Here is a 26,503-nt window from a genome sequence, read left to right as displayed (position 1 = left end):
GCAAATAAAGAAAATATCTGCAAATATCACCATTTTCCTGATTAAATATTAATCCTGTCTGTCAAGATTGCAATTAATCACTTCATTCGTTTCTGCCATGCAGAGCAAATGTGGAAAGTCAAAGTACTCAAAGTATTATTTGTGCATATATGTACTGCATAATGCATAATGCATCTAAATGTGTTATACTTGGCATCTTAAATGACTTATTAAAATAATTGGTTTATAAAAGTAATTTGTTAGGAATCAGACTTCACTGCTCGCACTATGTTGGTTGTTTAGGTATTTAAAGTATTAATTTACTTAGTTCACACACATACTGCCTGACACTAAATTAGAAAGAACTTGGCATGTTGAGACTTCTTGAATGATTTATTATATCATTTGGTTCATAAGAGTTATTTTTGTGAATCAGACTTCACTGGTAACACTGTATGTTTGATTTTCTAGCCATTATGTTGTGTTACATAATACTACTCATACTCTGTTGTCAAAGTAGTCATATACTCACTTATGCAAAATGCATCTCCATTTTTCCAAACTTGGCTTGCTTGATCTTGAGTGATTCATTAAAAGAACTGGTTCATAAGAGTAGTTCCTCACTGTGTTTGTTTTTGGTTTATATTTAATAGAAAGATGAGTTTCTAGCCATTAATTTGTGCTGCATAACAGAACTCAGTACTCAAGTACTCACACATGAGTACTCAAAAAAAAAAATAGTAATTTGTTGTAAATCAGACTATAACTGGTTGTGAAAGTTTTTTGTTTCAATAGAAAGACGTGAACGACATTCTTTTTTGTATTTTTAGCTCACTGCGTTCAATTCATACCCATAAACTCATTCACACCGCTATTAATATTATATTTGTTTGCTGTAGATTCAAAGTTATGAATAGATTTTCTTGCTTTTAATTACGCGTCTCATTCTGTTGAATGTAAGAACACATCCTGCATGTGAAATGTAGGTATGATGCATGAAATATTGCTTAGGTTGTGAAGATATTGTCTGGTAGCTTACCTGGAGCCAGTCAGTTAACTTATTAAATATTCATGAGCCATGATTTGGCCAGACTGTTTGATTCACCAGCTGATTAGCGCACAACGTATGCCAGTCAGACAACAAGTTCTGAAACATCAAGCAGAGCGATTAATATTCATGAGCAACGACTACACTTCAGTTGGACTTGCAGCATGGATCTTTAATGACTTTACATTCTAGTCATTGTGTATTTTATGTGCAGCCCTGTGTTGCATTTACAGGAAAGCTAAGTGTTGCATGTGAGTGTGTCACACATACGGGCTTCAGGCGAGCTTTAGTTACAGCGGATGAACACAGCTGTGTGTTTAGAGAAACAAGAGCTCTGAACAAATGACCTCCATCACACACACGTCATTCCCACAGGCTCTTCGTGATTCACTTCTGTGCTTCTGCTTTACTACAGGAACACACATACTTCAATGGCACACAAGCCTCCTGTTAAAATGATCATTTACTTCTGGTAAAAGCATTAATGCATTTTCTGATGAGGATATTGAGTGTTGCTACATGTGTGTGCCGTCCAGTCAGATTCTTAACCCAAACCACCCCAAAGCATTTTGGGCTTGAGTGTGTAACCAGATACGCCCATCTGTGTGGACGCCACGGGTTCAGATCAATTTAGGTCAAGCACTTATAATACCATCTGTTTCTAAAAGTTCTGCCAGTCTGCAAACCCTCTGTCCCAGCGGAGCTAAAGCTGCAGATTGATTTCCACAATGAAGATGATATCCTTCACTGTTGACAACAAATCGAAATTCACCCTATATATATGTTCCCAATACAAGTTCCTCATCTTGTATATTACAGTAAAAATGCATTACTGCATGTTATTTAAAAAAATAAGTGTGTCTATATAGCCTGTATTTAATGTCTATGTGTGTATAAATAAGTAATTATAAATATACTTAAGTATTAAAAAAAAGAAATATAATTTGATAAAGTATGTGTATGTGCATATACAAAACTAGCAATTTTTTTTTACAAACAATTTTAATGAAATATTAACACTTTGTTAATATCACATGCAAATCATGCATATTTGTCTAGTTTTAAAGATGTTTAGATTTTTTTTTAAAGAAAAACAAGTTATATATATATATAAATAAAATATTTTTAGCAGTGCAATGCATTAGCATGATTCCTCCATGGGGCAGCAGTCATGCATTTCCTCTGAAACATACTGGTACTGAGAGCCCATTTGTTTTCCCATCTCTAAATATTTCTGCTATGGCTTTTTACTTTCATCTGTTGCGACAAATAGTCATGAGTGTCACCCGGCGCGATCTAGAGATGATGTATAGAGCCCTGAAAGTGGATCTAAAAGCGTGTTTTGATGGGAAGCAGATGGTGTGGAGAGATGGGAGATGGATTGAGACATCATTGGCTCGGCCTCCTGCTGTCTGCAGTCTCCACAGCTCAGACTCAGAAGTGGACGAGACACTTTAGGATTCACCCCTCAACCCTCTATGAGTGAGGCTGTAGAGGCAAAGCTGATTAACACGTGTAGCTGTTTTTGCAGCAGAAACGGCTGAAGGCTCAGTATTAATGAAAAGGTCTGTGGTTTTTCTTTTACATGCAGTGCATAGGTGATGATATGTTTGTTTTACAGAGGAACACAAAGCACATTTTCATGCTTTAGTTTTTGCTGCAAATAAACTGTGCAAGGACACATAAAATTGAATTTCTGATGATGTGGATCATGTAATATAACGAACAAGTCAACTTTGAAACATTATGCGTCTTGAAAAGGGTTATTGTAGTTACTTAAACCTTAAACTAAAACCATAAAAAAATAATCGTCACAATTTATTATAATTAAAATATAATTTTATTGGAAAAAGTGTATTTTTTTAAAATATAATTTCAGCTAGATGCCAGCTATGTTTAACTAAAACTAAAACTGATATACTATACTAGACATATAGAACTATAGACATGTTTTAAAATAATAATAATAAATTACATATCAGTAAATGTACAAAAATTTAAGTAAAATTAAAATAAAACGGAAAATACCAAAAAAGATTATTAATAATTAAAACCAAAACCGAATCTGAAAAATATTTCATAAAACAAATGTGTTAAAGAATACAAAAATAAACTAATTAATAATCACTGAAAGTAAAAAAAAAAAATCCAAGCATCCAAAAACAAGACGCGGAAAAGCTGAACAGAGTAACGTTAGCTGGGTACTCGCGTGCCATGTTAGGTGCGGAGAGAGAAAGAGAGAGAGAGCCGCGTATCACGGACAGCGACACTGAACCGAGCTCTCTTCTGCGAAGTTCTCCTCGAAGTCCCTCCTGCACATGAACGAACAAATACAAATCGCAGTTTGAACAAACAAAAAGATGTGAAAGAGCCCAATTCAGCATCGCGGTGTTCTGGTGTTCAGGGTTCGCGCACAGAAAGGCGTCTCAAAACACTTGAACATCGAATTTGCTTATTTTTGCTCTTGTGCCGACAAATACATACAAAATATGTCAAAATATCCACCTTGGAAATTATGCTCGAAAAAACTGTCAGTTATTTCTTAAGTGAAAGTAAACAGTTGAGGAAAAAATGTATATTATATTGGATGCGTTCATCCACCAGCAGGGATGACGAGGAACTGGCTGGTCTAGGAGGAGGAGAGAGGAGAAGGATGGGAGGAAGGACAGGAGGATCAGGGCTGGACGGAACCAGCGGAAGTGGAGCAGAGGGACCAGCAGGTTTGGGAGGAGGTGGGAGAGGGAGGCTGGGAGGGAATACAGGAGACACAGAAGATTCAGGGCTGGGTGGAACCAGCGGTGAAACAGAAAAATCATGGCTGGGCGGAACCAGCGGAGACACAGAAAAATCATGGCTGGGCGGAACCAGCGGAGACACAGAAGATCCAGGGCTGGGCGGAACCAGCAGAGAGACAGAAGATCCAGGGCTGGATCTAATGTATATTATATTGGATGCGTTCATCGTCTCTTAAAGTGACCGCGCCTAATTTAGCTACTGGCTGCTGTAATGTTAATCCAAGAAAATGAAAACGAAAATCACTCACAGCTCTTGACTGAATTACTTTGTAGTTTTAACAGTCAAACCAAATATTATTCAGAAACCAGATATAATTTTTGATTATATATAGCAAAACTGTAATAATGTGAGAAATGTTGAAGGTGTCTGAATAAATGTAGGTTTGATTGTATATTTCATTTTTACTTTGAAGACTATCCGGTGCTATTATTTGGTTTCTGTACCTTGACACCTACTGTACAAACTTAAACATTGGTGTGAAACAGGAGTAATGTTGTTTGCACCTTGTGCAATGTGGAATTAGTTTACAGCTTTTTCAAGCACTTTGTGATTCATTTTGGAAACAGGAGATTAGCCCCTTTTCTAATGCACCACCTAGCTTGATAAACCCCTTCTCAAAGACTTACTGTTTGTCAATTTTATTTGGGTAACACACATATTCTGAATGTCATCAGCAGAATTCGAATGAGCCATTTTAATTTAGATGAATCTAGATTAATTTCAAGATCACAGTGAGATTAATCTAGATTAAAAAAATTGATCTATGCCCACCTCTAATAAACACACACACACACACGCACACACATGCATATTATAACATGTTATGTTGTTTACCTATTAATTAAAAACAGAACATTTTTGAAAAACCAAACTATATAGATATGAAAACTACACTGAAAAAAAGTGTTTCATTGGATCAAAGTAAAAAAATTGCGTCAACTTGTTACATCTAATTACTTTACTTTTTATCAACTTAAAATTTTTACTTTGAAAAGAATTAACTATCTATTACTTAGCCAAAGCAAAAAGTATCTTTGAATCAACTAATATTTTTAAGTTTAATGAGATCTCAAATTATACTTTGTCTTAATGTTTTTTCTTTGTATTAACTTAATTATTTTACTTTCTATCTAACCAAATATCCAAACAAATACAATTTAAAACATTGATGTAATATGAAAACAAAAATTACTTTCAGAATGTGTAATTTTATCAACTAAGATGAATGACTTCAAGCATCAAACATTTGACAGTTTATTTTGTCATAATAACATCCTGATACAAATACACATGCACAGGCACATGCAACAGAGGGCAATTAATTGAGTACTTCTACACCGTCAATGACAATGGAAATGTCCAGTGCACGACTAAGAGCATCAGTTTCACGGATCACAAAAAACGCCATGGTGGTCTTTTCAAATTCTCTCTCTGCTTCCTCCCTCTGGTCAGCCTAAAAACATAGGAGAGAGTAAATTGAGGGAATGTGAAAAAAAAAAAAAATAATAACAAAAAATATCCCTTCATCTGAAAATTCCAAAATGTAGCTTTCCTACTATGGAGGTCAATGTAGAGCCCAAACGTCTGTTGCTAACTTTCATTCAAATACCTTCATTTGTGTCCAGCATAAAAATAAAATGTAAACGGCTTATTACAAGAGTAGAGTAAGTGATGAAAATTTTTGGGTGAAGATGTACTTTTACACTTTCTTTAGCTTTGAAAATGCTTTTAAACACTTTGTACAAGCAAACGCTCGTACAATGTGTTGACCATTGTAGATAATCACAGACATATTCGTGGAAGAAAGTCACACAGGCTGATGTGTAAATGATAACACAATTTAGTAATTTAACTATAAAGTGATATGTCACTACCAAATCGAAATTTAGTTAGGATGCTTTGAGGGCGAGTAAAACATAGGGAAATGTTGATTTGGTAGTGAAATATAACTTTAAGGCAAACATGGTTGTAGAATATTTCAGTAGTTTACATTGTCTATATTACCTGGTATTCTTTGATCAGACAGCTTGCATCTTCACCAAGGTATGTGATCAGGCACTTCAGCAGGCACTCTCTTCTGATGTCTATGTCCAAACTCTACAAAATGTTCAAGATGTATTGTTTTTATTAGACCAATACACTACTAAATTGATCACCACAAGCAAATTTGTTTGCATGTAACCAATACCTGATCCATAACTTTAATAGTGTCCTTAGTTTTCTCACGGAGGGCTCCACCTTTGCTCCTAATAACCTGGAGAAGCTGAGAGCTGTCTGTCTGTCCAAAGAGGCCATAAATCTTGATTGTAGAGGTAAGGTCGTGTTGCGAAAAAATTCTGCATTAATCTGTAAGAAAGAGAAACAGAAAATAGACTTCTGAAAAAAAAAAAAAAAAAAAAAAGATTACTTTGAGAACTAGTTGTAAAAGACATATGCACACAATGCATTAAACAACAAAACATATAATTAGGGCATCCAAGACATTTTCACATTGAGTTACTTGCCAATGAGAATGGTGAGGTAGAGCATAGGAGAGAAGAAAGATAAATAACAAGACTTATCCTCCAAAGCAAAAATTAAATGGTGCAAATTACTTACGTTTTTCATGTGGCTGGATTATTCAAAACCTGTCCTAATTGTTGTTCAGCAGTACCCCGTCCTACAAAAGACAAAATGAATTAACCACCTGGCTCACATAAACAGATCACTTATTTGCGAGTATGCTGGTCGACACAATGAGTTAAAATAAGTGTTTAGGCATGTCACTAAAGACATGTGTGTGGGCCTTCATGTAAAGCTAATGTTAATCATGAATGAGAGACCATACAAGTAAGCAGAGCGAATAACTTGCGAACATGAGTTTCATAAATCAATAAAAATCATCATAATATATACCTTCATAAAAACGTTAAGTCTATACAAGTGTCTGAAGCGTGCATGTACTTTATACATGTAGCAGTACAGTATCGCACTCCAGCATACCCGAAACAGTCTTTATACTACGTTTCAATATCAATCCATCTCACCTGAAGCAGTTTTCTTGTATTATTTTATTTCCACTCGGTTTAACATTGTAATGAGGGAAACGTGTAAACCTTCTAAACGATTTAGAGCAGTCAAACTAGTACGTTAATACTAACCGTATGTAAAACACCAGTAAAACATAACATTTTATGAAATCATACACGTATAATTTTAATAATACGGCCCAGATGTACGTTTAAAATTACTTACCAATTTTCTTTATTCATGTTTTACCACGCCGAGTTCATCCATGCGGTTTAACAAGAATGCTGAACGTCCTCACGCATGACCCTGGATTACGTTATCACGTGACAATGGGAACCAATATTTTAAATTTCAATTTACATAAATGTATATTTTACACTAACAATACATTCTTTTAATTTTAAATTGACCAAATATTTACATTACACTGATGGCTAGATAGAAAATGTAATGTTTTGAGTTAGATCAAGTAACGTTATAACGACTTCTTTAGAGTAATGACATGCCATGTGCACTTTTTTTTCAGTGTATTGACTCAAATCTAATGTACTCCCAAAAGTTTACACTCTCTTAATTCATAAGTCACTGTGTTATATTTAAGCTAATTAAGACGGACATTTTCGACATATTTTGTGTATATATTTTAATATTCAAACGGCAGGAGACAGTGCTGACGCTGTGGGTCTCGTGCGCGTGCCTCCGGTGTACAAGCACAGAAAGCCCTTGTGGGATTAACGATTTCAGTTCTGTTTCGCGGCTAATAGCGGTTTTAAAATAATCAAGCTCTTAATTTTTCATTGATCCATGATTCTTTGCTCACTCTAACGTGTCAGTAACTTCATGCAATCCGCCCAATTAAAGATGCGTGGGTGTATGTACATGTGACAAAACGCACCCATAAAACAGTTAACTTATTCAAACGCATCATATAACGTTACATATTTATCAGATGCAGTTACAGTAAATTAAAGCATTTTGTATAGTTACTCACCGATATTGTGGAACTGCTGTCAGCCGCAGTCTGGATGTGAGGGGAAACAAGATGGCCGTCGATCGTAAAATTCTCAAACCCAACCACGATTACGTCAGTGGTCACGTGGTTTACACAGAACGCAAAATTATTGATTTGATGTGTAGCAAATAGTTTAAATTAAACCAACAAAACTTAGATTTACTTTAAATTAAAGTAAATAATTTACTTAAGCTCAAGAACAAGACAGAAAATTAAATAATTTAAGTCAGATTAAGTATAAAATGTGCTTTAGAGTAATGACAGGGCTGTTGCACTTTTTTCAGTGTATAAAAAATACTGAAATAACCAAAACACACGTTTGCATGCCGGTGTGTTGCAGTAATGATTTTAAATGTGAAGGCTGATGGATTGCCTGCTCACAGTGAGATGTGTGTGTGTGTGTGTGTGTGTGTTGATTGATTAGCAGATGAGTCTTGAATGCAGTAACATTACCAGCTGAATCCAGTATGATGATTGTTTGAGATGATGTAATGGTTATTCCCAAAGCTGCTGTGGTTTGGTTCTGCTTATTAACCCATTGTAAACATAAATGAACCTTGAGCTCACAACTACAGTCTGCTTTGAGCAATGCAAATCAACGCTGATTCACAATTGTGACATTTTTATTTTTAAATATGCATGCATGTGTCACTTTTATGGCTGTTTGCACTAAAAATGTCTTTAAGTTGCCAAAAGTTTGTGTTTCGTCATGCAGTCTTGAGACGATTCTCATCCTTTTTCATGTGTGAGCCACATTCAACACATCTCATGCTTCATCCGCACTCTTTGATTTCTAGTCAACATACTAATGCGATGCAGTTCAGAGATGCTGTTTCAGTATTATTTATAAACTATTATAGTGTTTTTAATCTTTTGAATTAATCACTTTATTTTTGAGAGTTGTTTAAGTGAGAGAACAACTCTAACTTTGTACAGATTAGAGGAATTTAAATGTTTAATTTTTTTTTTATTTTGCATTAAAAAAAAGTGTAGATTTTAGACAATTGCAGTTTTTAGAAAGAATATCTAAATCTGGTTTCGGCAGGTCACATTTAAAAAAAAAAAAAAAAAAATCAGATCTGGCCAAGAAACAGTTGAAGAAAGGGGCGGGGTCAGCAGAGCTCATTAACATTTAAAGGAAAATGCTACAAAACTGCATGCTCTGAAAAGAGCTATTTTGACAGGGTAAAAAAGGTGTTACAGACTTTCCATTAAGACCCTAAAGAATCATATACACTTGTGGAAAATGGGCATCCGATGACCCCTTTAAGCCCATTACCGCCAGAGAATAATGGGGCGTACTCTTCTGCTCATGCAAAACTTCAGATGTTCAGCGGCTAACAAGCCGCTCCATCACCTCCTCCAGGAAACACACACTCCTGTGCTTTTAATTGAGATTTACTGACAGTCCTGCGTGTCGTCGTTCATTTGCGCATCTCTAATCAGCACGTGGGCGATTGTGAGCTGGAAGAAATGAACTGCTTGATGGGTTTTCAGAACCGGCGCTCGGGTTTGATGTTTTCTGAAGCATCTCAACGGGAGCCTCTCTTTCGGCTCATCTGCCTTCAAATGAGCCTCTTGTATAGCTTTTTTTCCGAACTTCCTGTCGTGCTTTTTAAGGCAAAAGAGCCAGAATACAGCCCTGCCATTACTGACACAACAACAGCCATCTGCAGCAGTTACTATTAGCAACACCAACGCAGAGCCGCCTGCGCCAGACATGAGCGAATGTGTACTTGGGAGGAAGTGCTCAGCGGCTCTATCAGACTGTGTTGGTGATGTAATGTGCTGGTGATTGCAGAAGCAGGTGCAATCATCACTTTATGAAGCACATTAGATTGCATGCGGTACTTAACATTAGTGTTTTTAAAATAACACCACACTAAAAGCAGTTGCACTTAATGGTGCGGTGGAGTTTAACAGTGTTACTGATGTATGCATCTAACAGCAATAATCTAAATCCTGCAGTGTGCTCTGTGTTAACATGATTTGCTCTGGCAAAATTGAATCAAAGTATGTCTGCAATAACAAAACAATGAATCTTTTCTCATTTACATAAGAAAAATCATGCATTAAAAACCCAAATGTCTTTCTTCAGTGTGATGTCTATATGACTGGTTTGAATGTGTTATATCACAATGCTGGAAGAAATTGTGATGAAATATACTACGTTGCAATAGTTTAAGTTTAAAAAAAAAATTAATGCTTTTAATCTGCAGATCAAAAATGGCTGCAAAGATGTATACTCTTATAAAAGATTTCTATTAATATATAAATACTGTTCTTCTGAACATTATATTCATTAAAGAATCCTGAAAAAAAAAGTAATTCATGACAGCTTCCACAAAAATGTTAAATAGCATGTCAATGTTGATTATAATAAAAATGATTATTCTGATTTCTGAAGATCATGTGACACTGAAGACTGGAGTAATGATGCTGAAAATTCAGCTTTGATCACAGAAATAAATTACATTTTAAAATATATTTGCATAAAAACAGCTATTTTAAACTGTAATAATATTTCACATCATTACTGTTTTTTTTCTGTATTTTTTTTACAAATAAATGCAGCCTTGGTGAGCAGAAGAGTCTTCTTTCTAAAACATCTGTAAAATTTTACGGACCAAAATTGTATTGTACAGAACCCGCAAAGACCAGACTAAGCGGCTTTTATAGTCTTAACTGGTTTTCTTAGTCTGGTTTAACGCAATCTAAGAAGGTTTTTAGCTTGTCAATCCAAAGTGATACAATCTTATCTTCACTGTTTTAACATTAACCTCAATGTATGAGATGCTACTTGGAAACAATGAATGTTTAGTAACAATTCTTGACAGAAGTTGCACTGAAAGAGTTCTAGTGCCAGTTAATGCTTTGGTGTGAAAGAAAATTAAACTGGTGCATCTTACAGCCTCAAAACATGTTAGAAGTGAATCGCATAATTAAGGGTGGTTCCTATGGACCATTATTATTATTTGCATATATTAAACATTGACTGGCTGTTTAATTTGTAAAAATGGCTCATTGCATTGTACATGTCCTAGTTAGTGCCAGTTTCTTATACATACCAATCTGTGCTCGGACCCCTCGGATACTCCCAGATTCGCCTTGGTTAACCCGCTTATGAAATGTACAATCACTTATTCTGGAATCAAACTTCTTGAAGGAATTACTTTCTGATTAAGTAACAAATGAGGGGATTTGCTCTTTCTTTCCATTTGCACAGTTGAAGCGGCTTCTCTAGATTCTCCATGGGCGGCTTATATTGGCCCTTTTTCGTAATACGATAAGCCTGTCCAGGATTTGGCGCTTTTTAGACATTTTTTCCTAAACTGCACTCAAGCGTGTGATGTTTTTAAGATGTGAACGCCATGACGTTTATTCTCTGCTGGTTGTTCTTCAGAGAATTTTAAATTAAGATTTTATCAACAGTTTGACTTTTGCAGTGGGCCGGTATCTCTTTCAAACAGTACGCCGTTATGAACGATTCACAATGAACGAATACCACCTCTATTTCACACGATATGTGTGGCATATTTATTCAGAATTAGTCATTTACTAATTATGAGTTGGGCTTCCAGATCGGATGATGGTAGCAAGAGATTCATTCAGTCAGAGATGATTCATCTAAACTGAAATGCATCATTAGTTTTAAGATTGGCAGCAGTGGCTCATTTTATTCATGCATTTATAGACTCCTAGAAATGTCCTTTTAAATAGTGTTTGAAAACTTTTTAGATTTGTAGTCACATAACCTGCCTTGTTTAAAGTGATAGTTCACCCCAAAATGAAAATGTTTTGATCATTTATTCACCCTCATGTTGTTCCAAACCTGTATGAGTTTCTTTCTTCTGCTAAGCATGAAAGAAGTTATTTGGAAGAAAGCTGGTGACCAAACGGTTGATGTCAGCCATTGACTTACATAGCATTTTTTCCATAAACTATGGAAGTCAATGGCTATCGTCTGCTGTTACCAATAGTCCCTGAAATATAGAAGAAAAATCTCATACAGTTTTAGAACAACTTGAAGATGAGTAAATAATGTCAAAATTGTCATTTTTGTGTGAAAAGAGAAGTAAAATTGGTTGTGAAGAGTACGATCCATTTCATATTGACATCCATTTGCATGGAATAACACTCTTTTGACATTGAAGATGATTTTGAATATTTCTAAAAATGACATGTTTGGCATCTTCAGATCTTTAAGTATAATCAGCATTTCCCATGTATCTTTGATCTAGAAAACAACACGCACAGCCAAATAGTTTTTTATTCATTAATTAGCAAACTATGCAGCAAAGCATTGAATAACTCACTTTTGACATTGAAAATGATTTGGAATATTTCTAAAAATGTCATTTTGGCATCTCTACCAAATTTCTGAGTAAATTTCCCATGTGTTTTGATTAGAAAGTCCACATTCAGTCGTGCAAACCAACAGCCGAATAACTTTTTTAGCCATTCTTTGGTCACATCTTCAAATCTGGTTTCCATTCTAGGATTAAATCCCCACTTTTCAAAATTCAGTCAGTTCCAATGGAAACATTTCTTTTCTTGTTGAATATCTTGTTTCACTCTGTCACACCATTTTACAAAAGTCAAATTGCATGTAAAGACCCATTTCTTGTTGAATTACATTTGCTATGAATAACTCACTTGTGATTTTAAATGAGTTCAGATATTTCTAGAAATGTTGTTTTGGCATCTATATCAAATTTGCAGTATTTATATCCCATACATCCAACCTTGACTTTGGCATTGAAAATGAATTTGAACATTTCGCTTATCAGCCAAACAGAAAAACCTATTGGCCAATGCTAATAATAAAACATCTGTTGCCAGCTAATAATCAGTTTTTTCTTGGTTTTTAATTGAACTTCATATATGATCATTTAAATTACATCACCAAAAACTCTATTCCATCTCAATCTTTCAATCTTCAGCGTGTGCCGTTGAAGGAAATGCTCTTCTGGAAAGCTGTGCGTTGATTCGTTGGAGGGCGCGAGGGCATGCTAACCTTTCAGAAAGGTCAGTCGCGGGCCGCAGAGAGCACATGTGAATAGCATGGAGCCGGGGGCAAATGCTTTATTGTTCGTTTTCACCCCAAGCTTTTGAATGCCCACAGGAACACTGAACATTGTTTATTTCCAAAAGAACCTTTCACAGAATGTGAAGCTAAATTTAGCCACTGGGTCACATCAATTACTGCCACCTTTTATACAGTGGTTTGGGACCGTATGGACATTTAATGATCATAATGACTGGATGGACATAATCTCATGCCTTTTTACTCAATAAATGAGATAATGGTTGTGTTCAAAATGGAATAATAGCACACATTATATACTGCATTTAGTTTAATGTATTCATTATAACCTAGTACACTGTATAAAGATATTTTATTTTTGCTCCGTTTGGGCTTATAAATATAAATGTGATGTTTTTTTGTTTGTTTTTTCAAGTAAGAGCTCCATATCCTCACTTTATTATAGGGTCATTATTGTTAACTAAAACAAAAAATCATTGCTTTATTGGATTAAATGTGGCTGTTATACATTTTTAATTCAGTTTTGTGTAAAAAATAATGTTTGGCAAAAATTGAGTTAAATTAATTGTGCTTCATTGTGGCTGCGGTTGGTTGTAGGAGCACCACATTCAGTTTGCATACTGGGTACGGTATGCATACTGCAAAAAACACATCCAAATCTGATTTTTGTATTGCTCTGTTGTTGTTTTTTTGTCTTGGACATACAGTCTTAATAGAAACTTGTTTTTGAGTTGTTGCCCCTTGTTTCGATTATCAGTACATGCTGCTTCCCTTTTAAAATCATTACCACTTCCTGTCATGATCGCTCTTTTTCTGTTTGCTCTCTGTCTGTTAGCCTGTGGCTTGTGCTTTGACAAATTGTGTTTACAACCAATTAGTGTGATTTGCAATGTGCTTGTTTGCCGTCAGTGTGCAGGGAGAGTGTGGAACTGTGGAAAACACTTGTTGATTTTGTTTCAATTTCCCAAATTTCCACCAAAAATATGTATTATATGTATTCCTGTGTGCAACGGGTTTTGAGTGAGTGTATATACTGACCCGTTCGATCATTTCCACAACTTCCTTCACTCCAGTGTTGTCATTTATGAGTGTCTTTAATGTGAGCGTGTTGTTTTCAGACTCTCAGGCGATTCGTAGAAATCTCTCTTTCATGAGCTCCACGTTCGGCCAATCATCACGTAAGCAAATCTCTGTGAAAGCCCAAAAAGGGGCTTGTGATTTTCTGCAATTTTCTCAGTGCTGCCGCAGGCTTTCACAATGACACGGCAGAAAATGAGCCATCAACCGCTCTGTTCTCCATTACTGATATTACTGGTTTTACCCCATTAATCAAATGAAGTACGCGCTGCAACCGTACAGTCTCTTTGAAGAGCACGAGTGCAAAACAAGCTCAGCTTCACTGCGTCTCTATTCAAGCTGTTCAAAGCAGACGTTTCTGCTCCTCCTCCCAGATGATCTGTTGAATCTAAAACGCACGTTCAGAAATAATCAAGTGACATAACAATCAATTAGCATATGCCCACCCATATATATTTGTGTACATTTATATATTTTTATATGTTTTATACATGCATACATTTCTATACATAATAATTTTACATTAATTAGCATATTCCTGCATGTTTGTACATAGTTTATATATAGATTTGCTGCTATTTGGTGTTTTGGTATCTCCATCCCATTCCATCTCTCCCTCCCTCCCTCCATCCATCCCTCCCTCCCTCCCTCCATCCATCACTCCCTCCATCCATCCATCCCTCCATCCATCCATCCATCCATCCATCCCTCCATCCCTGCCTCCCTCCCTCCATCCATCAATCCATCCCTCCATCCATCCATCCATCCATCATCCATCCATCCATCCATCCCTCCATCCCTGCCTCCCTCCCTCCATCCATCAATCCATCCCTCCCTCCATCCCTCCATCCCTGCCTCCCTCCCTCCATCCATCAATCCATCCCTCCCTCCCTCCCTCCATCCATCCCTCCCTCCCTCCCTCCCTCCCTCCCTCCCTCCCTCGCTCGCTCCCTCCATCCATCCCTTCATCCGTCCCATCCCTCCCATCCCTCCATCCCTGCCTCCCTCCATCCATCCATCAATCCATCCCTCCCTCCCTCCCTCCCTCCATCCATCCATCCCTCCATCCATCCCTCCCATCCCTCCATCCATCCATCCTTCCATGGTTTAACACGCCTTACAAAAGCCCTTCAGAGCGCGTCAAGTCGAGGAGATTCATGAAGACGTGTGCTTCCTTGACGGCTCCTCAATCATCTCTCGCTCTTGCCTGAGAACAGAGTGAGTTTAAGGTTCATGGTGTCTGGCAGCGGTTTGGATGCTGTGTCCACCTGTTCTCCGGCACATCTGCGGTCCCTGCAGGTCTGGCAGAGCTAGAGCGCAGACACAGCCCTTCAGTGATCCACCGATGTGACAGAAACAAGTCAAGTGTGACTTCCTCGCCCAAATTCACCTCTGAGTGGCAGAGAGAGAGATGCTGGCTATTTTTATGCGATCTGCTGACAGTCATGCATGTATGCATGAATCGCTCTACACGTGACATAATGTACCATGCCGTGTCACATGTACAGTACTCTCCTGATAGAGTGTGGAGAAGTGTTTACTACAGCTCGCTGTTAATATTTTATATATTTTGTTGTTGATTACACATTTTATGAAGGATTTGTATGGGAGCCTGTTGCTGCAACTGGAAAAATAAATAAATAAAAGGGTCATTGCAACTTCTCACAGTTCTGACTTTTTCCTTGCATTTATGAATAAGCATCTCGTAATTTTCCTCTTAAATTTCTGTGAAAATGAATTATTAATTATAATAATTGCCTTCGGCTAAGAAGGAGCCTGTGCTATTTGCATTGCTCTCCCTGAGCTTAAATGTGAACTGTGTGAACTTTTTGATATACAATAGCGCCAATTGCCAACTGTTATTATAAATGTTAGTTATAAATAAATAAAAATCATACAACTTTATATTGCACAGTTCTGATTTGTTGTTTTTTATAAAGTCAGAATCGCAAGATATCTCGCAGTTCAACTAAATTGTGTTTATACTGTTTCATGCCGATCTGAGAAAAAAGTAAAGAGTGGTAAGATATAGACTTGCAATTATCTTTTTATTTTTTTAATTAGTGACCGATAGGTTTAAGAGCGTCAAGACCAATACATTTCAGATTGAACCTCTTCACTGAATTGGTTGAAAGGTTTTCTTTTGAACAGTTTTAAGGTAGTCACTTTGGTTTTTGAAATAAGATGCTGCAGCGGAGGCAGAAGCCCACGCCGGCAAACCCAGCGACCGGACGCATGATGGATTGAAAAAGAGGTCGGTAAAGTGATTAGCATCCTTCTAGCAATAATAAATTAGCCAGTAAACTGTGCCGAAATCACAAGCACGGACGCCCCAAATGGTATCCACATCCAAAGATTTATCATCAATCAATGGAGCCAATCATATCGCTCTCGGCTGGTTTCAAATGAACAGATTTGGAGATGAGAAGCAGAAAAGGACACAGAAGTCTTAAGGATCTCGTCTCAAGCTAAACGAGGAACAGTCAATATGCCGTTGTGAACCTTGGGCCGTTCCTTACGTGAGCTTTAGGACAAACACAGGGTTAAAGGCTTTCAAAAAGGAGATTAGATGAAGATTTTCAATCTTCAGCAGAGAGAACATATAACAACATAAAGACACATAATCCTGCTTTAGGAAACACTGGATGAGGTCATGCTAGGCTACTAAATATAAAAATAAAGCTATCAAGCAAACCAAAAAAAAAAAAACTGAAAATACTGCTATGATATACTATTATGTTATTGTTATATATATATATATATATATATATATATATATATATATATATGCATATTAGATTTAGAATATATTTGAATTATCATATAGAATATATATGTAATTATATTAGCATTTATGTAACACACACACACACACACACACACACACACACACACATATATATATATATATATATATATATATATATATATATATATATATATATATATATATATATATATATATATATATATGTAATTTTTTTTTTTTATGCTAAAAATCCGTAGGATATTAAGAAAAGATCATGGTACATGAAGATATTTTGTAAAAGCTTAATTTTTGATTAGTAATATGCATTGCTATACATTTATTTGGGAAACTTTAAAGGTGATTTTCTCGGTATTTAGATTTTTTTGCACCCTCAGATTCCAGATATTAAAATAGTTGTGTCTCGGACAAAAATCGTCCGATTCTAACAAACCATACATCAATGGAAAGCTTATTTTTCTTCAGCTTTCAGATGTGGTATAAATCTAAATTTCGAAAAATTGACACTTAAGACTGGTTTTGTGCTCCAGGGTCACTTATATGTTACATAAATGTTAATATAATTACATGTATATATTTATATATATATGCAATCATGGTGTTATTTGTACTGTCTTTATTCTGAATTGATTTGGGAAATCCTACGGTTTTCATGCTTTAATGCATGTGTGTGAGTGTTATGTGACGTTCTCCTCAACCTTGGTGCTGACCAGCATTCCTCCGTCTGACCACATGTTACCCAGCAGCCCTGTGACTCTCCATGTGAGAGAGAGGCATTTATCTGCAGTTGTGTTTATTGAGACGTCTGCGCCTCGTGGCAGAGAGGACGAGGGTGGAGAGGAGAGACGGGGAGAGGGTGGGTGTATGACTGCTGAGAGCATGTGTGGATCAGTGATGAACAGCAGAGAGAGAGAGAGAGAGAGAGAGAGAGAGAGAGAGAGAGGTCCCTGGAGACACAGACAGACAGACAGACATGTTGAAATTCTGCACCACCTCTCGCTCAAGGTGTGTAGCTGTGTGTGTGTGTGTGTGTGTGTGTGTGTGTGTGTTGCTGCTGGTTAGATGTCATCTGTGGATTTTCATCTGGGTTACATCATGTTTGGCTCTGTCCTGTTGGGAAATCAGACTCAAACCGGTCTGTGATGGTCTGCGATCGCTGGTTTGACATGGATTCTGGTTTAGATGCTGGTGCTGACATCAGCCTTGAGAGATAGTTTAGATAGAAGTTTGTGTGTGTGTGTGTGTGTGTGTGTGTGTGTGTTTACAAATAATAACCTGTTCTTAATAGGTGATTTTATCGTATATTTGATTAATGTAATTTTTTGTTTGTTTGTTTTAAAGAAATGAATGCAAAACTATTAGGGTGGGTGTTAAGTAAATATCATTATTAACTTTTTAATATAATTGATTATTTTCATATTATTAACATTACTTAAATATGTGTATTTATTGGAATTATAAGTATTTATTTTAATATATTTTTATATTTATTTAATATATTTTTAGTTATTCTCTTTCACATTATATTTTATTTTGATATGTAAGATATATTTTTTATTATTTATTTTTATTATTGTATTGGTTATTCTGTTTTTTAATCAGATAAGGAATAATCTTTCACCTACATTTATTTATTTATTTGTTAGTTTATTTATTTCACATGTTAGAAATATGTGTGTGTGTGTGTGTGTGTATACTATTTATTTTTTCTTATTCAATTATATTAATATTTATATATTTTATATATAATTTGTTTTAATTTAAACTATTTTATTGTATTTTTATGTTTTTAGCGAAATGGCTAGTTTTAAAAAAATCTTATTTTATTTTATTTAAAAAAAAACAATGTTTATTTATTTATTTATTTAACTTCTTGTTTTTAACTAGTTAGTACTAGTAAGTAACAAGTAAGTTGTAAGTACTATTGATTAAACTTTTAAGTACACAAATGCTCAGTGCTGCTGTATTATAGTAACCAAATACACACATGACAACACCTCAGTTAAATTCTACGTCTTTTACATTATTGTTGTGGCAGCTAGAAACTATCCTGCATGTGTCTACTGGTGTAAAATAGTGAATAGTGTTTTTCTCCTCATGCTTGGTGTTTATTCTCTGTTCTTGTCTTGTTCTGATGGTCTGATGTTTAGCAGCAGGACAGCACTTGAATCTGTGACTCGTTCAATCATTTTAATCATCGAACGGCTCTTTATCGAGTGTCAAAGTGTGAACAGCAGTCTCACATGTCTCTAATTCCCACGAATCCTGTGTCTTTTCTCTCCTGCAGTCACAATGAGCGAAAGGTGACCTGCAAGCATCCCGTCACAGGCGTTCCTTCACAAGACAACTGCATCTTTGTCGTCAACGAACAGTGAGTCATTTCTTTCTCTGTCTTAGTTTCCTGCAGCACTGAGTCAGAAACCGAGTGCTTTGTCTGAACTTCATACAGAAATCACACTCATTTTAGGGCTGGATTGAATGTTGCTTAATAGAGGGTATAAAGAAATGTCAAAATGAGATAATTAAGGTATTAATATTTCAGAGTAAGTCAAAAGATTGTTTTTCTGGGTCACTCGACACAAAAAACCTTTATTTTCCATTAGTCTGACATGAGTTGAGTGAATTTTACAAAAATATGGTCTGAATATTATATAAATTAATTTTGTGGTAAAATGTGACCTGTCATTAGAAATGCTTTAATGTAAATATATATATATATGTGTGTGTGTGTGTGTGTGTATATATAATATTATTATTATTTATTATTTTTATTATTTATTTTTATTTTATTTTTTTTTATTTTTTTTCAAGCAATTTAATTATTAACTTTATAATTCTGAAAATATATGTTTGATTTATAATTATATATTTTTTCGTTATAATTAATGTTTATTTAAATATCAAATACAATTCTCTCTCTATTTAATTTATTCTAACATCTAAAATAAAATCAATTTTTCATAATTTATATTTAAATATAATTTGTATTCCAGATGATCATTTACTTTTTTTATTTTATAATTTGTCCAATTTAAATATTCACTTAGATGGGTGTTACTATCCTACTAAATTATTCAGATATTATAATTATAATAAATTATATGCAAGTAAAAAAATGTATATGTATATGCATTTTTATATAATTAATAAAAAAATATAATTATTTTATATATCATTATTAATTCCTTTTCTTTGTTGTTCCGCACCTATTTGCATTGATATGCAATATTATTTTTAACTTTTGATGAAGCAGATTTTATTTAAATTGCTTTGCTATTAGGATAAAACAGTGTATTATTACTTCATCCAGCTCTGCTCCTCTTCACAGCTCACCTCTCCTGTCCAACGCGAGCCGCTCTCCTGATAATTGCCCTCAAACCGCTGTCAAACACATCTCTAGTCTTTATCTCGCTCTCTTTCTCCTTTCTGTTCTCCTGCGTCCTCTAGCAAAGTCAACAACTTCCCTCCGTTCCTCCTCAGTCCCTGTTCACAGATAGCTGCAGATAAACCTCAGATCCAGATCAAGGAATCAACATTTTGAACACAAATATTGCCAATCGTTAAATTAGACGCTTTGAGAATAACAGTAAAGAGAAAAGAAGCGATGCATGCATGTGTGACGTGCTCTGTGAGTGACCATAAGAAGAATATATCGCTTCTGTGTTGACTGAGATGCAACGCGGACAGTCGATTAGTAAAAAAAAGGAAGAAAATGGTAGTTGACTCAAATTTAATTTTAATGCAACAGTCAAATGCATTCATGTTTACATTGAAAAAAACAATGGTAAAACAGCTCAGTTGAATAAAAAACCTGTAAACACTAATATTTCTGATATTTCATGTTTGCATCATGCTTGAAACTCCTGTTCACTGTTTTTACACAACATGACCTTCAGCCATTTAAAGCATTTTTCTCGCGTTATTTCTGAACATTTAAAATGTATAAGACAGGTTTGTACAAGATGTAGTTCTTGCATGTACAGTAGTCTCATGCAAAGATATTTAACAAGTGATTTGTTTAACATTTACATCACGTGTGGTGCACTTAGAATAGGATTTAGGCTCTCCAGATTATAAAAAGGTAAGAAAGATGGTTCTTTAAAGAAGATGCATGAACATTAATACTTAAGAAACACATTATCAGCACATAAAGTCACATAAGTTTAGGCAACTGACTACTTAACCTAAAAATTCCTTACACATCACAAGACATAAACACTGCTTTTATGCTAACGTTCATCTTTAGTTTTCTACTGAAGAACGAACATCTTGAGTCAACATTTCATTTCTTCTGCTGCTGATGGCTGGACCCTTTCTTCTACCGGTTTCAATTATCACCTCTTCCTGCTTTTCTGCGAAGTCGATGTTAATGAGATTTACACTTATTTTTACTCTGACGTGAGAAGGTCTCACTCTGAGGTGTGCGTGTGAGAGTTTGTGAGACGATGACATGATGTTCACGCAGGTCCCCATCTCCGTTACTTCAAGATAACACAGAGCCCAAGATGCTTCGTTGCAGAGGTTTAGAGAGAAAACGGTTGCTGTTTTTGCAGTTATGTTGCAAAAGAATTCAGTAGAAAGTAAGAGATCGAGTTGTTTGGGGTATTTAATTAGACGTGAATTTTTGGACATTCAGTTACTCGTCATCAAGCTATAGATTCATGTTTCATGTCATGTTAATGCTATTGATTCGTCTTAATTAGCCGGACAATAAAGGTTTCCAGAGTATCGACGGTTGTTGAGATTAATGCATCTGAACCACTTAGAGTTAAGGGACTGAAAATAGCAGTATGTCTTGTCTTCTAATTTGCACAAAATCAGTTTTAAAATACATACATACATATATACATATATATTTTCATCTGAAACAAATAAAAAAAATGAAAAAAAAAAATATGATTCACATTTGTATTTTCATAAAATTGAAATTCTGGGTTTGGTGTGGCAATAAAATTAAAGCTAAGCTTAAAAAGGAGAGAAAAAAATAACAAAATAACAAAATGTAACAATTTTAATAAGATTTAAACAGTTTTAAAATGATAGTTTTAATTTGCACAAAATATTTTTTAAATATTTAAAAACATCCACATTATAAAATGTTCAAACAAAAAAAAAATTATTGCAATTTTATCAATAATTTCTTCTTTATTTTCATTTTTCATTTTTTGTCACCATTTCATTTTTAAAGCATTTTTTATTTCAGGAATTTAATAATTACATTTTTATAATGGGTTTTCATTCTTCAAGATTCAAAAAGTGTTGGTTTACTGGTAAAACAAAGTAGTTTAAACATAAAATGTATTTGAAAAGTAGTAAAAATAAATAGTTACAGTCAAATGTAAAATTTTTATTAGACTTCCATATAACCCCCCAAAAATGTTAAATATTTTCATTTAAATATTTTGTAAATATCTAAAGATGTTGCACACTGTCTGTACTTATTTAATTATTTAATCTAATTTCTTTTCTTTTTTTTTTTAAGTTGGAAATTGCATTTTAAACAATTTTAAACCAGGGTTACCTGATATATTGATGTCCATAACTTTGTGGTAATTAAACACAGTCTTGTCAGAAACTGATGCAATGCTGCACTAATGGTAGCGCTGGAGCTGCACTTCGCTCTCGGCCTGATTCTGTTGCTCCTGATCTGTTTTTAACTTCTGTTCATGTGATTGTACACAGAGCCAGACGCAGTCACTTTCACTACACGGCGACACACATCTGCGGAGTTCGGCCTGAAGTGTCCTTGTTTCTCATCGTCACAGTGGAAGCTTATTAATTTGCAAAGTCATTTTTGTTCACCATCCTCATATTTCCTCATTCTATGGCACTCTGTTGATGTATGAGGCCGGTGCGTGCCATAATAGCGCTCCTTGTGCTGTATAAACTCTGACTAAAGCGTCAGACGCCCTCCATTAATGAAACAATCAACCATTCAGTTAATGTATATTTGGGTGTTTCTTCAACTACTTGAAAAATAAACTCTCCAACAGTACACTTTTCACACTATCTAGGTTTTCCCTTTCACACTTTCTAAAATGTCTAGGTTATAAAATGTTCAAACAAATATACATGTAATATTTAAGAATATTCACACACTTAATTTGCAACTGTAATTGGATATTACAAAATATTCCTTTTTTTGTTGATAAAAATATTTTTACACAAAGGATTTTAAAATAGTTTATTTTTATTATAACAGTAAAACAAATGTTTTATTGTTGTTGTTTTTTTATGCACTTTTATTTTTAGAATTGATTTTTAGATTTTATGCAAGCGTTCATTTTGTGGTAAAACGATTTAATCTAAAAATTAAATAAAATGCATTTGAAATTTAGTCAAAATAAATTATTTTGCAGTAAAATGTGACGTTGTAACTGGACTTTCATATAACAGAGAGAAAAATATATAAATCTTAATCAGTTTTATTAGCCTTTATTGTCTGGAAATTTGTTCCTCATCATATTTTTGCTTATACAAAATATTTTTTTGAAGAAAAAAAAAATATAATATAAAATATATAAAATATATAAAATGTTTATAGCTAGAATTTTATATATCCGAAATAATATTTACTTTACATACTTTTTTGCACAATTTGAAATAATAATAATAATAATTTCAACTTGATTGGAAATTAAACAATAAAATAAAATAAAATGACAACTTTATTGGACATTGGTGTAGCAAAAATAAATTTTTATTTTCCAAAAATTTTTATAAAATACAAATCAAGTAAAAAAAAAAACACCCTTAATTATATGCATGTATTAGCATTATGATTGCAGTATATCATGGCTAGTTTATCAGAAAGTTCTTGTGCGACAGATTGAGTCGCCTTCAGCAATGTCACAAGCTGCCAGAAGTCCAGCTGAGATGAATCAGACCAGTGAGGCGCCAGTGGGGTTTAGGGGAAAACTTTGACGCAAAAACTACCGGTGTCAGTGTAATTAAACACAAAATAATCTGAGCCGTATGTCGATCAGTGTTGTCATAGATCCAGTATCTTGAGGCTAGTAATTTTGCTCTGTAATAATTTCTTCCACACACTCCTTTCTCATATTATTTCTCTTATTTCTTCTCTAATCTTTCCCTGCTAGAAAATCCAATTCATATCTTGCTTAACTAACCAGATCCCGCAATCATGATGACCACCTAGAAACCATATAAAACCAATCTGTAGAATCAGAAACTGGTTTTAGCTGGATTTTCCAGTAGAGTTGTCATTTATCTTCTTCATTTCATGGTTTCAACTAAATAAAACCAGTGTCTTCCGTCAGAATATGGTTTTAACTGTTTTTTCCTGTAGGTTTGCCATTTATCTGCTTCATTTCATGGTTTCAACCATATAAAACCAGCATTTACCACCAGAATCCAGTTTTAGCTGGATTTTCTAGTAGGGTTTCCATTGTTCTTCTTTATTTGACCATTTTTAGTTAATGATCCCCTAGAAACCAAACAAAACCAGCATCTACCATGAGAAGGTGACAGCCCTAGTGGAAAACAAATCCAGTTAAAACCAGCAACCCATAAACATCTTCATTTTATGGTTTCAATTAATGTCCATGTAAAACATAAAACCAGCGTCTACCATCGTAAGCTGGTTTTCAGATGGATTTTCCAGTAGGGTTGGCATTAATCATCTTTATTTCATGATTTCAATCAGTGTATGCCATAAAAAGATGGTTTTAGTTGGATTTTCCAGTAGGTTTTCAAAGAACCTTCTTCATTTCATGGTTTCAACTAAATAAAACCCAGCGTCTACCATCTAATGTTGGATTTAGCTGGTTTTCCCTGTAGGTTTGCCATTTATCTTCTTCATTTCATGGTTTCAACTAAATAAAACCAGTGTCTTCCGTCAGATTATGGTTTTAACTGGTTTTCCCTGTAGGTTTGCCATTTATCTTCTTCATTTCATGGTTTCAACTAAATAAAACCAGTGTCTTCCGTCAGATTATGGTTTTAACTGGTTTTCCCTGTAGGTTTGCAATTTATCTTCTTAATTTCATGGTTTCAACTATATAAAACCAGCATTTACCATCAGAATCTAGTTTTAGCTGGATTTTCTAGTAGGGTTTCCATTAATCTTCTTTATTTGACTTTTTCAGTTAATGACCACCTAGAAACCAGATAAAACCAGAATCTACCATGAAAAGATTGCAAACCTACTGGAAAACTAGTTAAAACCAGTAACTCTTAATCATCTTTAATTGATGTTTTCAAATAATCACCACCTAAAACCATATAAAACCAGCGTTTACCATCAGATGGTAGTTTTAGCTGGATTTTCCAGTGGGTTTGCCATAAATCATCTTCTTTTGATGGTTGCATTGTTGAATGCGTGTCATAACTATAATTTGAGTTTTCAAAACCTCAAATGAATATGTATTCAGTTGATTTTCTTTCCTTTTTATTTCTGTTTTCTAGACTGAATTGTGGGAAACTTGTCCATCCTGTTTTAAGCAGGTAATGCTTTGCAGGGATCTCTTCTCTCATCTGCTTCTTTTGAACCGCAGAGCCTCCATTCATCTCTGGTTGTTTTGCCATTCTGTCTCATTAATTCTGCTCAAACACTAACCCAAGGCACTGTTTGAACTGGATTGCCTGATATCCTGCTATGCATCGCTAATGTGGAGATATGCAAGATTTATGTGTGCAGTCCGATTTGTCTTACCCACATTGAATATGAAACACGAATCTCCTTGAAACAATCATTCGTCAAGAGTCACAGTTTAAGACGCAGCACCGCGGGGCTCGACGTACACGCGCCTCCGGTGGCCCCCGTCAGATCTAGAGCAATGCCATTAAGTGACAGGCCATTGTCTTTTTAATGCTAAGTTTGAAGCTTTTTATTGCTGACGTCAAAACAAATCACGCCATTGGAAATGTCCCTGAAAGTAAAGCGTGTTAATACACTTAAATGGGACAAAAATGTTGTTCTGTGGCAAGCATGATGGGGAAGGTGTCCTAGAGGCCTGCTATCCTCAATCTGGCATTGTTTTTCAGGGTCAAGATACCCCAAAAAAACCTAGAATGCTGCTTTACCTGTCTCTTTTTTTAGGGAACATCTGGGATACAAAGTAGGACAGCAATTGAGGCATTCAGAGCAGGGTTATCATCGTTAACTAAAAGTAAAGCTATAAAACAAATACATACATAATTGAAATAAAATGAAATGAACATTAAAAAAAATTAATGAAAGAAATTATATATATATAAAATATTTTAACTATTTTCATTTCTATATTTGCTTAATACTAATATATGTACAAATGTTTATCTATGTATATCTGTCTGTCTGTCCGCACTAAACTAAGTACAGTAACTTATAAAATGGAAAACACTAATAAAAACACTAACTAAATTTATTTAAAAAAAACTAATAAAAATAATAAAATAACAAAAGCATAAGAAAATCGCTAAAGCTTTATCTAAACTATAAAAATATATACAGTTTTAAGAACATACAATGTAGAAGAAAATCTAAAAATTAAATATAATTCAAAATATTTACAAAAATTTAAATCGTATGTCAGTGATATTAAAAAAACACTGCTTCGTTTTTGAGGTACAGTTTAGCTTTATAGACATTAGGGTCATCACGAAATCTAAATGGACTGTTTTATTTATTTTTTTATTAGATATTTAATGTCTTATTTTGAATGAGCAAATTATTTTGTAGTTAAAAAAAAATCTGAATATTTAATATAAAATACTTTGCTTCACTGATTTTACTGAAACAAATAAAATTTCTGTATGACATCACAA

General features: G+C 34.6%; 1 protein-coding gene across 15 annotated transcripts in view; it reads right to left on the bottom strand.

The window, feature by feature from the left end:
• Positions 1-5,077: 5,077 nt before the first annotated feature.
• Positions 5,078-26,503, bottom strand: part of LOC127957836 (uncharacterized) — a 73,872-nt gene continuing 52,446 nt past the window's right edge. For 2 of the 15 annotated variants that reach the window (XR_008153855.1, XR_008153851.1), the window contains exons 2-5: positions 6,422-6,482; positions 6,012-6,199; positions 5,828-5,920; positions 5,247-5,276 (exon numbers count right to left, since the gene is read on the bottom strand). Coding sequence is in view for 1 of the 15 variants with exons in the window: in XM_052556541.1 (XP_052412501.1) it covers positions 5,142-5,276; positions 5,828-5,920 (228 nt within the window). In the remaining 14 variants the exon portion in view is untranslated. Of the gene's footprint in view, positions 5,277-5,827; positions 5,921-6,011; positions 6,200-6,421; positions 6,483-6,849; positions 7,005-7,057; positions 7,118-7,823; positions 8,133-26,503 lie in introns of those variants that run through there. The other 13 variants (XR_008153852.1, XR_008153849.1, XR_008153861.1 and 10 more) reach the window with 12 other exon arrangements.

This window comes from Carassius gibelio, chromosome B5 (genome assembly GCF_023724105.1).
Source record: "Carassius gibelio isolate Cgi1373 ecotype wild population from Czech Republic chromosome B5, carGib1.2-hapl.c, whole genome shotgun sequence".
NCBI classification, from domain to species: domain Eukaryota; kingdom Metazoa; phylum Chordata; class Actinopteri; order Cypriniformes; family Cyprinidae; genus Carassius; species Carassius gibelio.
Note: the sequence above shows the minus strand (reverse complement) of the source record. Positions and strands in the feature narration are given on the sequence as shown.